This window comes from Synchiropus splendidus, chromosome 13, assembly GCF_027744825.2.
Source record: "Synchiropus splendidus isolate RoL2022-P1 chromosome 13, RoL_Sspl_1.0, whole genome shotgun sequence".
NCBI classification, from domain to species: domain Eukaryota; kingdom Metazoa; phylum Chordata; class Actinopteri; order Syngnathiformes; family Callionymidae; genus Synchiropus; species Synchiropus splendidus.
This window is the reverse complement of record NC_071346.1, coordinates 15,287,932-15,305,042: the sequence shown is the minus strand read 5'-3', so window position 1 is coordinate 15,305,042 and position 17,111 is coordinate 15,287,932. Positions and strand designations below refer to the sequence as shown.

Below are 17,111 nucleotides of genomic sequence, written 5' to 3'. Positions count from 1 at the left end.
TCATCTTATCTTTACAGTTGCACTATCAAATTAAAAGAACTGCTAATATCATAAAGAGTTTCTGATCAGTCGATTTCTCTACTCCAAGCCCCGCCCACTTCTGGGCTAAAACATGTGGTCTGGGGTCTGGAAATGCTTGTGCTTGTGGGCTGCCGCTAGGTGGACCTGAGTCAGAAAACATGCAAGGAAGGAAATGTGCTTGGGGACTAGTTTGGCTTGATGCTCCCAGTCAGCATGGACTTCAGTTGTGTTACTTTAAAGCAGACCTGGGCAAAGTGTGGCCCGCGGGCCCTTTGACTGTATTTATGCGGCCCTCCTGGAGTCAGAGTAAAACTATAAAACTGATCATGCCGGAAGGTTTCTGACATGTTTTCTTGTGCTCTGTTTTTCGTTCATTATGATGCAAATAAAACATTACTTTCTCGATTATTTTTTTAAGTTGTTGTTTTAATTTTAGATTTCCTTTGACTGTTTTAGGTGTATTTCTTGTCACTTTTTTTTTAGCCCAACTTGCCCAGTAATCTGAAAAAGACCATCTAAAAATACAAATGTTTTCATCAAGCGTTTACAAGCTCTTTTGAAAGGGTTGTACCGAACCTGGCAACACATTCTCACTCTCAAGTCACCGGTGACTATTTTCAAGTGCACATTCACATCCAATGCTGAAGTCAACCTTCCTTCATTGAGACTAGAGGCGTTTCAATGGAGTCAAATGTTTGTTGAGGTTCAGACACTTTGTCTTAGACATGAGGCACCGTAGTATGTATGCATGACACAAGCTATTATTCAGAGCGAAAGGAGCGGCACCTCATGGCTTAATCTAACCCCAACCTGCGTCTGTCCTTTACATGATGGGCAGCCTGCAGCGTCAGGATGTGCCGTAGAAGGTAAACATGTGCTTCCATTGAAAACCTATTGCATCAACATGGAACACAGACGACTGACTTCAGAGTCGCTCTGGCGCGTAAAGCTCACTTGATATTAGCAGCATGTCGACCAGGAATTTTCGTCTCTCTGTGTCGTGTTTCTACGACTTTTTTGGGTTAAACACTGGTAAGAAGCAATTTCTAAGCCATTGAACAAACAAGTAAAGACCACTGGGTGACCAACTAAATGAGCGTCATTTGTTTCCGTCTCTCCACCGCTGGCCATTAGCGAGTCCTCTTTGTGAGGATGGTGATGAATATTCTGGTTAATGAACTGTTCCAAGAGTGAATTAGCCATTGGTGAATTGATACGACGCAGGGAGTGAGCTTATTCTTCGCCCCTCGCTGGTGAGCAGGTAAGCCCCGAACGGCAGACGGATTAAGTGCCCTGCTCAAGGACACTTCAGCAGCAATTGCCACGCGGCAGCACGTGATTGATGACCGGGCCACTCGCTAATGTTTTTGAAAATCTCACCAAGGGAGACGCGTAAACTGCAATTTGCATCCAAAGCAGCACTTCTGGAGTCATAGCTCGGTGGAAATTGAACACACCAATGATGCATATTTGTAACTTTCAGGGTGACTCACTCTCCCAAACAGCTTCAGTGGGATAAATGGTCTATCGTTTGCTTAAAAGAAGGAAATGACGCTCAACTTATTCAAGAATCATTTGTGTTTAAATCCGGAACTCTGCATGGCCACCTTTTACTGCCCTCGTGCTTCAGGATATCTTTCAAAGTTGTAAGGAGACTGCTTCAGCTGCTCCTCGGCAGCGCTCACACAGTTTCCATGTTCATCTGAGTGCAGTTTCATCATCAATATCAGATCTATTTTCATTTTTAACCATGTTTTTACCTCACACTTGTCTGCGTTACTGCAAAAAGACCAATATATCAGCCTCCTTTTTTAAACCTATTGTAAATACAGAAAAGCAGATGCTCTTCACTTGAGAAGGACCAAACATTTAAGTACATGGCAACATCATAATGTTCTAAATCTGAACTTATTGAGCATACAGTAGCCTGAATATGAGAATAGGTGCCTCCATTTCCCAGTTACTAAGTGATAGGAATCCATTTGTAACTGTAGTAGTAGAAGAGAGAGGCGTTATTTTCTGTCTGAGTCATGAGCTGTTCTGGACACTAAATATCAACACATAACAAAAGAGCCAGTCTAACCTCACATCACTGGAAGTGGTTTGATGTGAACGACTAGATGGTGATAGTTGGGACAAACCCACAGAGCAAAGCTCTAGATATATTAGATAGATAGATCTCGTTGAAACTGAAATGAAAGTCTAACTAAAAGCTATCAAATACAGCAGTGGAAAACTCCACGTCAGGTGTGGTACAAAACAGATGTCGTGCTGTAAGAGGTAGTAGAGGTCACTCTAGAACACCTTAGAGCAGGAATGGTCTCTCCAGGCTTTTCTTGTTGAGAACATCAAATATCACATGTATTGAAGTCTGGTGGAGGTTGGCGGGGAGATGTCTCAAGCATGGATCACGTCTTGTGTTGTTGTGTTGGACTGATCACTAATCCCGCTATCGCTGCAAGGTTATAGCCCACTGACCAGTCCGGTCAGCCATGCTCACTTTCAGTTATAAGAGTGACTTCTGCTTCTGGCTCTTTGACTTTGCACTAGACAGGGGTCAGCATGGTCACCCTGAAGGGTCTGACCAACAGGCATTTTAACCTATAGCTGTCTAACAAGCGCCAATGGTTTGGATTTCTGTTGCAAAATGATCTTCACTGGTTGCTGCGAAAAAGAATCACCGCACATGGAAGCTTTATGACATTATACACTAGCTGTGGAGGAGGCATCCAGAAATATAAAATTATACACACAAAGACAACCCTGCCCCTCAGCCTCTTCATCACTAAACATAAATCATATGCCTCAAAGAACAGCCACTTTGCTGTGTCCAACAACATAACTTAACAAGACAGGGACGTTTAAAATAACCCTGTTAGTGAGAGCTGCCCACTTTAGTTCTCAGGAGAACGCTCTTTTTCTGTTACGCTCAGTGTTCCATGAAAACCTTTACATTTGCGGCAACAACACCAACCATTTCATAACTCCAGCGCTGCTATTGATTTTGATGATCTACTGACTGAGTCTGTTGTCTTCCTTCCTTCCCTCGCTGATGTTATCCTACGTTTCTTCCAAGAACTAGCAGCTCTGTAAATCATTCTTTGATATAGATCTCAGTAACGCAGACCTGTCATAGATGAGTCAGATTTTATGTGTTCTATTTTTACACGTTTGTTGACGTTGCGCTCCAAATTCTGTTTGTCTCTGGTAACTTTATCTCTACAGCTTGTTTTCAGTCACAGGGTGTCCCCTAAAATAAACACATGACGTGTCACATAGAGGTTTTAAACCTGATGGATTTAAGTGGCTGCTGCAGTCATGAAGCAGAATGCGGCTGAAGCTTAGTCATATCCTGGTTTTTAATTCTCTTTATCCTCTCCTCTATATGTGCCTGTTTACCCCAATTTTCTGTCTCGGAGCGTTTCATATTTACTTTAGATACTGCTTGTTTGGTACTTTCAGTCCGGCGGAAGCTGTGATTGAATTCCATAAGCGTATAGTGTTCATCGCTGCCAAGCAAATCTCAAAGGTTAGGTTTGATTTACCCTGCATCTTGAACCGCTCACGGGCCCTTTGTGAGGAGGATGAAAATGGCGTTCTTTCGCCACCTAGTGGCGGGTCTGCGAACTTCTGCGTGGTTGACAGAAAGGATCGCACCGCTGTGAGGCTGGAAGATCCGTGGGCGTCTCGTCAGGCATCTGAGTTTAAAAGCCTCAATTAAACATGAGGCAGATGGTGTCAGGGACCGAAATCATGGCGCTTTAATCGGCCAGAATGATGATTTAATGAGAGAAAAAAAATAAAAAAAAGCCCGATGAAAGCGGATTAAAATGAGAACATGTGAGAGGGCGCATGAGACAGGAAGTGATTTTGCCCTGAATGCATTAAAGAAAACTGATAAAGATTACGTGTTCAAGCGCGTTCTTGCGGTGCACATAAACAGTGATGGACTGAGGAGTGTTTTTGCAAAACGGATGGATGGTTAGAGAGAGAGGGAGGGGGGGAGGATAAGGAGGTGTTCTCTCTCTTGTGTGGGCTGCTTTGAGAGTTTATATATCAATGTAGATGTCTGCACGCTCCACATGCACCACAGAGCTGATGAGTCACTCAGGCTGGGAGAGAGCGGGTCACAGAAGCCCCCAAATCCCGCAGCTTCTTAGCGATCTATGAAGCAGAGCTGTGTACAAATATATGCTTAGGATGAACAGTTCCCATCATGCTTCTGAAGTGTCAATTCAAGTGTCAGCTGTCTGCCAGGAAACAGCCCATGTGCTCGCGAGTGGCGTTCCCTGTCGCTAAATTGTTCGGAAAAGTGTCACTGAGAGTCCAGTGATGGACCGTTGACCTTTCAAGTCCATCTGATGAGAACAGAGTGAGGGGCGCCACGTCTTTGCCGTGGGTTTTTGTCCTTCAGGAGGTAAAGAAAAGAATGCCGTTTGTTACATTTGTATCACACATCAGTGCATGTGCAATAGCTTTTATACCTTTTTCAGCCTGTCATTTATTTATTCACCACTTTCTGAAAATAAAAAAAAAGAAAGAAAGAGGGAAAAGGTGTTCTGAATGATGAACAAAAATTTTTTTTAGCCTTTTAACATTTTATTTTATTTTATTTTATTTTATTTTATTTTATTTTCAATCAGTCAGTCTTTAATATATATTTTTTACCAGGATATCTATTGATATTTCATTGTGTTGCATGAAATTATAAAACACTAGTTTTTATTGGGGAGAGAGAATTGGTTTTTCATGCCGATGGCGAGGATCATTGGTCATTTGAGCGCTGACTTTTAAGGCATCGCCACACACCGTGTTTAATAATTAGTTTGACAATAACTCAGTGAATTCCATCTCAGCATTTATAGTGTAATAACTTGCAGATCACAAATGATCTGAAGACACATCCAAAATCGAACGGGCAGAAGTGAAGGTTCAAACACTATTTTTTCCATGCACTCACATATGTTATTATATATTTTAGTAACGTGACTGACAGGTATCCAATTTCAGATGATGGACCACGAGTACATCCAAGCACCAAGCAAGTAGGTTAGAACCAGTGAAACCTTTGCCATATTGAAGTGAAGAAAACCTCCTCTATCAGGAGCAGAGTCTGGAAAAACAGGTGTCTTCTGCAAGTAGATGTAGAAGAGCTGCAAACATGCAACCAATAAGCTTAGAATCTTGTCAATTCAAGGACATGTTTAAAGCATATATATATATATATAATGCCAGATTCTCAAACTGCATAAGGTTGACCTTATAGTTGTTAACAGCTCATACAAATTCAAGTAAGTTATTTTATTTTTCATATGTTAAACTATATGGAGAATTCCTTCATTTCTGTGCAAAACTTCATTAATGACTTCACCATTCCTGTTGGAGCTCATTTCTTTTCAGATCTAGATTAAATCATAAAGTCTCCTCGGAGCGCAGGGAAGCCGAAAAAGAGGGAGAGATGTATAGATTCTGTTTGGGAAACATCTGCTGCTTATTAAAAAGCAGGCCGGTGCACTGGGACTGTAAAGCCATGACAATTAGCCAAACAAGATTAACATGCTGCACGAGTCAGAAAGTAGCTGTAAATTCCAGTCTTTGGATTTGCATAGTAATGAGCAGACTTTGTCAGGTGTCGGCATTGGTGGCAAAGTTGTTTTCCAAGAGTGTTACACAGGTGTCAACTGCAGCTCACAAGACCAAATGTGAGAGTTATGGCTCGATTGAGTTTTTTTTTCTTTCTAATGTGAGCCTCACCATTGCATCTGTCCAATTTAAATTCACATTTAGTCAGTTGAATATTCAGAAAAACCTAGAAGCTAGAATAGAATAGTTTTTTAATAATTTTGCTAAATAGAGTGGTGGAAAAAAGGTTTTCGGACACTGTTAAAACTTGACAAAATTTCAAACATTTTCCTGCTCAATTCTTTTTCTTGTTTTTATTTTTTGTAATGTCAACCCTTTACATGGTTAATCTTTTTTTTTTAATGCAATTGAAATATATTTGATTGCAATGAAGTCAATGGGACAGCAGGTGGCAGTTGTGTCCCGGAACTCTTCACTCCACTCACTCTCTCATTGCCGCACTCCCTATTACTGTATGAGTCTATTGTTGAAAAGGTTAATGGATTCCAATGGTGATGCTGGCAATCACTGAACCTCCCAGGTGGATTTTGTTTTTTAAGTAAAAAAAAAAAAATCTCAATTTTTATTATATTCTTGGGATCAAAAACCTGAAAAGACATTTTATTCATGACTGTCATAAATAAACCTGGCTATAAGCAAGTGGACAAGTCATGAATTTGATTCCATTTCAAATGTACTGTTTTTCTTCACACTTTTACTTTCTTTCTTTTTTTATATATTTTTCAAAACCGCACTTGAAACAAATCAGATAGCTTTCAAAAAGAGGACAAAGGAGTCAAAGACTGAAAAGTAAAGTGATACAAAGTGAACAAGAGTGGAAAGGGAAGTGGAAACAGGAAACAAGCGTCAGATACGGTGAGACTTCTCGTCTCCTCAGCAGAGGGATGCAGAACAACAGCATCTCAGCATTCCTCTCACACCTTCCTAATTGTGTTACGGCGCGCAAGAAAGAATGAGAGCAGTTTTGCTGTTAAAAGAGCAAAGTCGCCGGGAATCAGAACATGTCAGGAGAGTAACATTTGCAAGAGAGGTTGAAAGAGGTGCACAAATCTTCTTGTTGTCTTTAGTGTGACATTAAGCGACAGTGCGAGGAGAAGGAATGATGTGAATCAAAGAGACAATGTGTACTTTCATTTCTGAAAATGACAAGTCACGGATGAAACATCGCTCCGAGGGAAAGAACAATATCGTCATGCTCGGACTGGAAAGTAGTTGATTTGATTTATCGGCGTTCCACTTATTGGCAGAAACATCCCACACACGCGCGTGGAATAATGTGATGCAAGGACACAGAAGAAACGCTGCTGGTGTTTGTGACATCACAGCGCCATCGGTCGGTTCAGAAGAGCACCTGGGGAAAGGTGTGGAATGGGCGTCACAATCACATGGTACTTTTGGAAAAAAAATGAAAGGCAGTTATACGTTTTAAATCTAGTTATTTCTATGGAGTTACACTGAGTTCACCAACATTAATTGACAATAGATACAAAGATATTTATGTTCCTAAGACGAACTGAGTGACAGCAGTCAGTAAAAATAGAGTGGCGGTAAAACTGACATTGAACAGCGGAAATACAAACACTAAATTCGTAACTGTGACTTGGAGTCAGGTTGCCGACAGTCCACTGTTGTGTTGACATCGGTAAGAAAGGAATTCCTGTCATAGTAAAATATTATGAGAGGTAGGTGAAGTATCATGAAACAGTAGGGTTGATGAAACAGGGTCCTAAATTTCAGAAGTCTTAGATGGTTTACACATGATGTGAGGTTCTGAGTGACTTAGTTGTTCAAGTCCAAACATTTTACAGCAGACAGCGCCATCTGGTGGCCTCTGAAGATCAGGACACTGTTTCATGAAACCTCAGCAACCCATCGCTAGTCAGTTTTATTTGACATTATTAAATGCATTTTTCGCATCGTCTGGCCTGCTGGGGGGTTTGAGGGAGGCCAAAGCTGAAGTCATTGTTCTCTCCACCTGGAAGTGGGGAATGGCTTCTTGGTCAAATTGAAGCACTTCCAACATGTTGATCTGTGAAGTGTCATTACAGCAAACAATAAAGACCCACAAAGCCAAGCTACTGTCAGATGCAATTGGTTAGATAATGTTCTACACTAATCCGGTCTCAGATTTATGGATTTGTTTTGTTTGCTTTGTCTAAAGTCTGAAAGCATTACCTTGCTGAAGTGGAAGAAGTCCAGTGGAAAACATGGCCCCTGTTGGAGTTGGCATCCACGCTGCATAGGACAATGATTAAGGGTTGAGCGCCGCCAACACCACGGCTGCTGCAAACTAAAGTTGCACTAAATGTTCCTGCTCCAACTCATAAAAAATGTTGCTGAACCAAGTGGAGTAGCTTTGAGCAGAAGGCATGAACTGATGCATCTCAGGCAAACAGCATGGCGACTCAGCATCAGTGGTCATCTACTCTGCAATGCCATGAAGCATATCACCTTACATTCACTCAGTTAAATCAGTAAACCCTCACTTGGAGTTATCTGTTCCCCTCTGTCACCTCATGGAAGCGAATTCTGCAACTTAACTGATGCAGCACCCGAGCACCTTGAGTCTTGTCGTCATTGTTGTCCACAACAAGTCTTGTAGATGAAGCCTGTCAGGGCGGCAGTGTTGTTTCTCCATGGTGCCACATCAGCTATCCCATGATCCTTTGTGTTACTTCCAAGAATGGACACGCTTGCCGTTGATGGGACTGTGGTTGCAGGTTGGGATGGGCGATAACTTATTGTCCACGATATACCGCCAAACACTATCTCCACCATGACAATTCCTCATCTCATGATAAATTCGATAAACGGGTGACTCACTCGCTGCATTGGACCTGCATACATGAACATGACGAGACCGTGACGGCGCACTGCGGTCTCCACCTCTGCAACCTTTGACAGCCGACACGGGCGTGTGACAGTTGTGGAGAGTGTCCCTTGTCATAGTTTTAAAATCATTTTTAATACGGTGTAGCTTTGATAATGACACTGGTCGACTCTGAGTCTCTGGATCTGTGTTTATTTTATTAGATGGAGTGGTCCTCATAGGGTCTCTGACAAGGTCGTTTGCCTTGGTTCACATCAACACATGCAGATCTCCCGCTGCGTTGGCACTTCGGCGAAAAACCCTGGTGAAAATAGTTGGACATAGGACGGAGCTCCGCTCTGGTATTGTCGGCGACGTCCTCTTCCATCTCCCCATTAGGGTTCACTGATCGCGGACACACTCTCACAGGCAGCACTAATGCTACGACCAGGCATCAGTAAGGGACCATCAACAAATTCTAATATTCTAATAATGATGTTGGAGACAAACTCCACTAACAAGTTTAATCATAAAACAGGTTCAAGAGAGACTCTAGTGTCCAACACATGGAATAGAATGAAAATGGATTTATCGTGATAATTATTGTTATCACAGAAATTCCAACATTTATCGCGACAACTTTTTTGGCCATATCGCCCATCCCTAGTTGCAGGGGATTTCTCTGAGATGCTTCTTCATCTACCCTTATTTTTAGAACCAAATTTTCTCTCACATTAAGCACACACTGTGAACAACACTGTACTTGGCTGCACTCTCTCGGTCCCTTGTGGGAGCACACAGACATGGATGAGAACGAAAACTAAACTCCACTCATCATTGCCAGTCTGCTTGGCGATGGGAGGTGCCAATCTGTCCTCATGCCACTTCCCATCTACCAGGAGATGGGAAGCAAAGGACAACTCACAAGAGCTGATCAGAGCGAGCGCTTTAAGTGGAGTCCTCTCTGAAGTGTGGAGAGTCGGGAGATTTCTTTTGTAACATTGGAGCACAGAAGGCAGAACTGGCACGGCTTGCATCTGGATGGATTGACTGACTTCTGCTTGATCTTCGGATGGATTTATCTCCACACACCTACCAATAACACTCCACAAACCTTCACCCTCTTCCTTATAGGCTTTGATTAGACAGGTTGAGTTGGTGCCTGCAGAGAGCTGTTCACTTTGAATACACACACCAGTGTGTGTCTGTGTGTGTGTGTGTGTGACCATCGCGTTTGATTTCATTCTCCCCTAATGTGACTGAACCACTATCAGACCTCATTTAACTCCACATTACGGTGATTGCTCTGGACTTATCTTTCTATTGGCCTTGACTGGACTCGCACTGAGAGTCAAGGACGTCCACGTTCCAACTGTCGCAGAGGAATTGGTGTTGCTACAGTCCCGCGACTGTACGCACAGATGCATACGCACAAACAAAACGCAATGTTTAGTTTGCTGCAGCCTTCACAAGTCCCCAACTGTGGAAGGCTGTTTGCTGTTTGTGTTTCTATCACTTCAGTTGGATTTCAATGCTTATTCCAGCTGTGATTTGGTATGCATCGAATTTGTGATGCATAATTGATCCTTGGTGTTGAGAGATGTGTACAAACGGCTTCGAAGAAAAGGCGTGATTCTGCTGTTGTGTTGATTTCTGTTTGTTGTGATGTTTCATTTGCTGACAGATTGGCACAAACGTCACAGATTACTGCTGTGTCGTCCCTGTGACCTGGAAAACTGGGACAAATCCAGAGCAGTGGCTCAGACTTGTTTGGCTCGCAAACTCAGCAGGAAGTTAGTTGAATTGATGGAGTCGCTGAAACACTTTTATCTGTGTTGAAACCCTGTGACACACAGGACAGGAAGTGGGTCTTATGGTCTGAGCATGTTCATTATGAATGTATGTCAGTTCCGAAAGCATTCACATTGGTTTCCTATGAATACATTTTTAAAAATTGTGCTTTTTGTAAAGTAGGAAATAACATTTTTTTTGTGGGTCAAACTGCATTACATATGACGAATTTAATATTTTTTCTGAATTACGGTATAGAAGTGTAACAGATTTTATTTTATTTTATTTTATTTTATTTTATTTTATTTTATTTAAATCCTTTCCTTGAATTGCTCTCAGGCCAACATGACTACTAGATAAGTCCTATATAAACTGTCTGTTTATTAAACTGTGAAATCACTACATTCACATCAGTATACGTGCCAAATTGATACTTTTGGTAAAGTTCACCTCCATTTCTAAAAGCAATCCGCGCGACAGACTTGGAAAGCCGTGTCACTGGGAATGTTTTATTGTTCAGTTCAGCGTCTGTGCAGGAGGAAATGAGCGCATTATGCAGTATTGACATTCTGCTAATGTAGTCTGCCTGTGATGTTGAGCCTCTAAATAGTCCCCAAACATAAAAGTGTGAACACACTGCGACTTTGTAGTTTTTGCCGAGCTGCCTCTCAGGGGAGGTTTGATCTCTCGCATCAATCTCATGACTCCCTCTGTCTAATTAGATTTTAAGAAAGGGCATGGTTTCACATCTTCGTTGAATGCACATTACACAGACATTAAAATAATTGTCTTCAATGATGTATCCGTTTTTCCTTTGCTATGTTGTGAGAGTACCTTTGGCAAGCATGTGTGTGCTGTCTTTGTGTGACAGCAACGTGTGGGATTTCGTGTGACAGACCTGTCTTACGCTGGAGTGTTCTTCAAGAAGCGACAGTTTTGACTGCAGCCATCTAACTTAAGTGTTAAATATAAACACTGTTGGGATTTAAACCCCCGTCACTCAGTCGACTTTTCGCGTCTATGCAGGGAACTCTCCGTCGGAGGAATCAGAGGAGCGCGACAAGGAGGCCAGGACGCTGACGTATCCTGCGTACATCGCCAGTCTGCTGGACACCGGGGCCAAGCGCATGGCGGCAGGCGTGCGGATGGACTGTACCAGCCAGGGTCAGTGTCCAAGGTCGTGTCACCTCTGCCACATGAGCCCCCGAGCCGCACAAGGGCGACAGCTGTCGGAGCCAGTTCTGCTGCAAATCACCAAGGCTGCACCGATATATGAGCTTGTGTCCAACAATGAAACATATCAGGTATGACATCGAACTTCTGGATCCATTCTAGCACGCTCAATTTTGGGGGGAAATCTTTGTCTGTATTTGCCAAAAAATCTGCTACCTGCTACTGTCAATGCATGCATGTTTTTGAGCCTCTTCAGTGCCTCTGACTTCATTCTAAAGCAGGGGTTCTTAACTTTTTTAATCTCGGGGCCCACTTTTCCCACATCTAATGGGCCCGGGGCCCATTCAATAGAACTGATCCATTACTCTTGATTTCATTTGTGATCAATAACCATATTTAACCTACTTATTCGTAAGCAAACCAAAACCTTGTGAAATGACATGAAACCATGTGATCATCCAAGATATTTATTTGTCACCGTAGCAAAACCAGGTGCAAGTCAGATTGATCAAAAATACTAAAGAAAAAAAATACACTTGTTTCAAACTGTTGAGAAAATTTGAAAAAATGAATACAATTCTGAATAAAATAAATATGATAAAACCATGTCTAAATATCATAAAATGCAAATAATATCTTTTATTTAGACTCCAACATGTAAGTAAAGTGAAAATGAAAGTGTTGCCATAAAATATTCTGATTAACTTTCAAAACTGCGGAACAGGAGCTTTCGTGAACAGGGGGTCATCACTTTCATTAGCATCTTTTTGACTTCTCCATAGTTGTTAACTGTCACAGATTTGCAGCTGTCAAGTCATTTCAGTGACACACTACTGCCACCATATGTGGCTAATGTATTAAAGCTGAGCATCTTGCGGCCCTCACTGCCCAAAGGTGTAAAACAAAAAAACTTTAAGCGGCCCTCAAGGAGGCGCTCGCAGCCCAACCATGGGCCCCGCCCCTGAGGTTAAGCTACACTGTTCTGGAGTGTTCTGGACAGTATTTGTTATGTTAGGTTGTTGCAGTGAACAAATGTTTGCATGAGGAAGGTACTATTGGCCCCTCTGGTGTTTATAACCACTTACTTTAAGCTACATTTACAACAGAAACAGAATGTGTGACTAATTTGCCATTGAGTTCACTCAGCTTCAGTGCGATGAATTGAGATTCAAAGTTGTAGACAACACCAGTTGTAGACATCAACCCATGCAAGTCCAGTGAGGGATTTTCGTCAGTGACACCTAAAGCTATCACAGGCGCATCCGTCGGGTCCATCAAGTCAAGAGTCACTCTCACGGCACACCTTGTGCTTCTGGGCACCTCAAGTAGGTCACAGCCCAAGGATATGTCAGGACAATAGGTTCTGAGTAGCTGAAGGCTCGAGTTTAGCCAAATCTTTGGCCCTTATTTTTCAGTCTTATTTTCTTGCTTTTCACGCAATTGTTTGACTAATAGGAAGAAAGAAAATGGATGATGACTGCAGTACATGTAATATACCAGAAACTAAGTAACAGAGGTGCCATGTAAAATGTAATTCATTCTATGGATTAGAGGAGAATTTATATAAATGAAATTCAGAGAGAGAAAAAAAAGGTCAGGAAGATATCAGGACTCCTAACACGGCTACAAAGAAACACACTTCCAGGAATCGGAATCCAGAATCTAGACATTGAAGATTAGGAGCCATAAGAAAAAGGTTCTTATCAAGTTATGATGAGTCATGATGGTGAAGTTCTAGGAGGATAAGTAGTATAAAATTGTCAAGTGTTTAATGTAGATCACTTGTAAAAATGACCCTCTAGCCTTAATGTTCATGGCTGAAGAGACCAGTTTACATGAAGCAAATATAATTTGCACCACAAACTGAAGCCAGGCTTGTTCTCACCGGTCCTGCTGCAATAATAAACCTCTTAGATGATGTCACTTCCTCTGCCCATAAGGCCTCATGAGGCTTCATGAAACAGTGTCTTCATTCACTCTGCGCTGAAACCTGAGGATTTGAACAGCCATTTCAATGAAATCTCGCATTTTAACCCAGGTGCCATCTAGTGCACTCTGAAAATGAGGATGCTGTTTCATGAAGCTTCATGAGCCCATCGCTGCTTAAAGCTTAGCTTTATATAAATAGTTAAGATAATTATTAAAATTTGATTTCAGGAAAAAAAAAAAAAATTGCAAAAAAACGAAAGGAATCAACGGACAAAGTTATTGCTATGAAGCAAAACACTGTCAAACAGATGAACTGTCAAAAAAAGTCATTGAAAGCGATGACTGTGGTGGAGTCAGTGGGCAGACTCAAACCTTGGTGGAGACAAAGGAGAGATTTGCGAGTTTAGATGAGAAGGCAAGACAGAGATTATGATGTATTCCATGCCAGAAAATGGAATCAGCTGATACTCAGACTCTCTATAATAAACATAATCAGAGAAATGTTTATTATTTATTATTATAGATCAGGTGGCCTCCTGCTTCTGAGGGAGAGTTAAATGCCATTCAGGGTTCTTAGCGCAGCCAGGTAAATAGAAATGGTCCCTTGAAATGACCACACCAGGGTCACAGTCGACCACGAACATCTGCCTGAGCGCGCAGTGGGAAAGAAACTAGGGGGCAATGAGAAATAACACATTTTTCCCTTTTATTTTTTCCCTAAATCTACGCCCACCTTGTGTGGAGAGTTAAACCCCTGATATGTGGGAAGATAGTGATAAAATGGATATTATGGTCATGATAGTCGAATCTCTCTGCATGCTGTGTATTTATGAGAAACATCAATAATTGTATATATTTATGCACAATTTCACATATCAAAAGATGGTAACGGCAGGCAAACAAAATGATGGAAATGAAAGCGTGGTCACGCTGAGATGTTTGTTTCTCCTCCCAGGCTCTGCAGGAGGCCATGATGAGCATGCTGTGGTGCTCGGGGAAGGGTGATGTTATTGATGACTGGTGTCGCTGTGACTCCACCGCCTTTGGCTCCAACGGGCTTCCCACCTGCGCCCCACTTCCACAACCAATGTATGCACCCGATCCCAGTCCTGCCCTGGTTTTGACAGTAACTCCGCCCTGTCCTGACCTCACATCGATTTGTATTTGCCAGCAGATTAGCATGAACTAACAAATGAAACAAGCTGTAGCATTGATTTGTTGCCTTGTAAGCGCCAGGCCGCGGATGAATTGTGGCTTCGTTCAAGAATGGTCCCACAGTTTTAGCCTAACAGGAGAAGAAATGATGTCAGCTGTCAGTCACAGTAATGAGAACAGCAACACCATCTTTCACTCAGTGCCGTGGTTTTATGTCTCCGTCGCTGTTGCCAGGCTGAAGTTGTCTTACACCTACGAGCCCAGCAGCTCATTGGTCATCATGGAATGGAACCACACCGAGCCGCCTATTGGTGTGCGGATCATCGACTACCTCATCAGCCAGGAGAAGGTGACGGAGAGGACTGACCACTCCAAAGTTGAAACAGGTACTATAACACAGCCGTGTCAGTTCATAGTTATCAGTTAGATCAAAATACTTTCAAAAGACACGGTGAGTTATTAGTAAACAAAGTGTGATCTCTTTGAGTTATTTTATTTTATTTTATTTTATTTTATTTTATTTTATTTTATTTTATTTTATTTTATTTTATTTTATTTTATTTTATTTTATTCCCAAGCACTTTCCTAGTTGGTGGGATCCCCACTGACCATGGCAACATATTTGTTTCTGATTCTGATACTGAATGCTGTTCATCTATAAGGAACCAGGGTCAAACAAAACCGTAGAAATGGATGGTAAATATGTTAAACAAAGTATGAATTACTCAAAGTGGGAAACATGGTGATGACATCACATTTTGAGTCACCTGACTGCTGCTCACACGCACACACACACACTGCACTCTGCTGCGCTCATTTTCAACACTTTGACAGCCCCCCCCAAAATTGCGCGTGCTGACTTATCAGTGTGTAAACAAATGCCTTCTGTTGACAAACTCTCTGTCCAATCTGAGAAAAACTCCAGGCTGTTTGTAAGAACAGCACCGCCAGTTCATTTCAGCTGTGGATGGCTTTCACTGTCTGAATAATTGGGGCGAGAATATGGATTTTAAGCTCAGACTTGCTGCCCAAAAGCCAATATGGCTTTCGTCTTTAAGGTCTGCATTTTGAGAAGCTTTGTCAGTTTTTGGAAAGTTTGTGTCTGATGACCAACCAAGGTAGTCACATTGCAATGACTGCCAACAATCCAAAGACCACTTGAGCATTAACTGGAGTGTCACTGTAAAAGATACAAGTTTTCACTCCTGGAGAGTCAACTACTATGACAGTGCCTTGGCTTCCGAATAATGCCTCTGTGTGAAAGTATTGTGACCAGGTGGTGCTGAAAAACCTGGCTGAGGCAGATATTTCCACCTCTATTTAAATGGGAGAATGTTTCGCATTATATTGGGCCTCGTATCCAACAGTACCACCAACAATACCCTCTAAGGCCTGGCCAGCAGAAGGAAATCTGTTGGTTTGTTTGTTTTTCTACTACATACAAGACCGATTCAATGGTGACAATATGATTTCAGGAGCTAAAACAAACAGCATATGTAAAATCTGCAGTCATGGTCTGTAGCAGACCTGGGCAAAGTGCAGCCCGGGGGCCAAATACGGCCCTTTGACTGTATTTATGCGGCCCTTCTGGAGTCGGAGTAAAACTATAAAACTGACATTGTTGTTATCTCTGACATTTTTGTCTTGCACATTGTTTTTTGTTCACTGCGATGCAACTGAAACATAACTTGCTCTTTTGATTATTTTTCTGAATTGTTCGTCTTTTCCGTTGGCTATTTTAGGAGTATTTCTATCCCGTTAAAATACATCAGAATTTAACTTAGATTTTGAAATGTATGAGACACATTGGCAATCTTTAAATGGAATGTGGTTTAAATGATGGAAAATACAACAAACCAACATTTTATGTGCATTTTTAAAGTGTAATTTTGTCATCACTTGATTTTTATTTTCAATTTCCTCTTACCCTCTCAACAGTCACAATATAGAGCCTGGCCCCTGTTGCCCAGCTTTAGTCTGTAGCTAGCAGAAAGCTCATCATTAGCATCAGCTAACAGACCAGTAGACGCTTGCTACACGTGATCATGACTCACATCGAACTGATCACTCCCTCAAAAAGTAACTTAGTTACTTTACTGATTACTTGAATTTAAAAGTGACAAAGTTAGATGACAAGTTACTTGTCAAGTTACATTTGGCAGCCGACTACAGCTCTCATCGCCTAAACAATATCTTTTATGTCGATTTTGAGGTTGGAGTTCCAGTGTTTTTCCATGTTTGGGGTCTCAGTTATATGAATGTACAGTCAATGTTTTGCTTTGACACACTCGAACCCATTGGAAAAAATGCAACAAGAATGAAATGGGAATGCCCTATTATGGCACATTATTGTTATTATTTTACGACTTTTTGCTTTTTTTTCATCTACAAGGCAAAAGTTTACCAAGTCTCAGTGTGTCACGTTGGCCACCTGTAGGCAGTAGTTGCACTCAAGTGGCTGCTGTTACTCGCCTCTACGCTCCATCGCGCCAGAGGATCATTTTATTTCTGACTTTCGAGAGAAAATGCAACATCAATACATCGCATCAGTACCATTTCTTCCTGCACCAAAGAAAATATAATCTATAAA

The 17,111-nt window shown here is 41.8% G+C and overlaps 1 protein-coding gene across 7 annotated transcripts in view; it reads left to right on the top strand.

Annotated features, from left to right (window-relative positions):
- Positions 1 to 17,111, top strand: part of astn1 (astrotactin 1) — a 294,106-nt gene that overhangs the window by 233,102 nt on the left and 43,893 nt on the right. For all 7 annotated transcript variants that reach the window (XM_053882621.1, XM_053882619.1, XM_053882617.1 and 4 more), the window contains 3 exons: positions 11,291 to 11,568; positions 14,322 to 14,455; positions 14,756 to 14,907. In XM_053882621.1, coding sequence (XP_053738596.1) covers positions 11,291 to 11,568; positions 14,322 to 14,455; positions 14,756 to 14,907 — 564 coding nt within the window. The remainder of the gene's footprint in view (positions 1 to 11,290; positions 11,569 to 14,321; positions 14,456 to 14,755; positions 14,908 to 17,111) is intronic.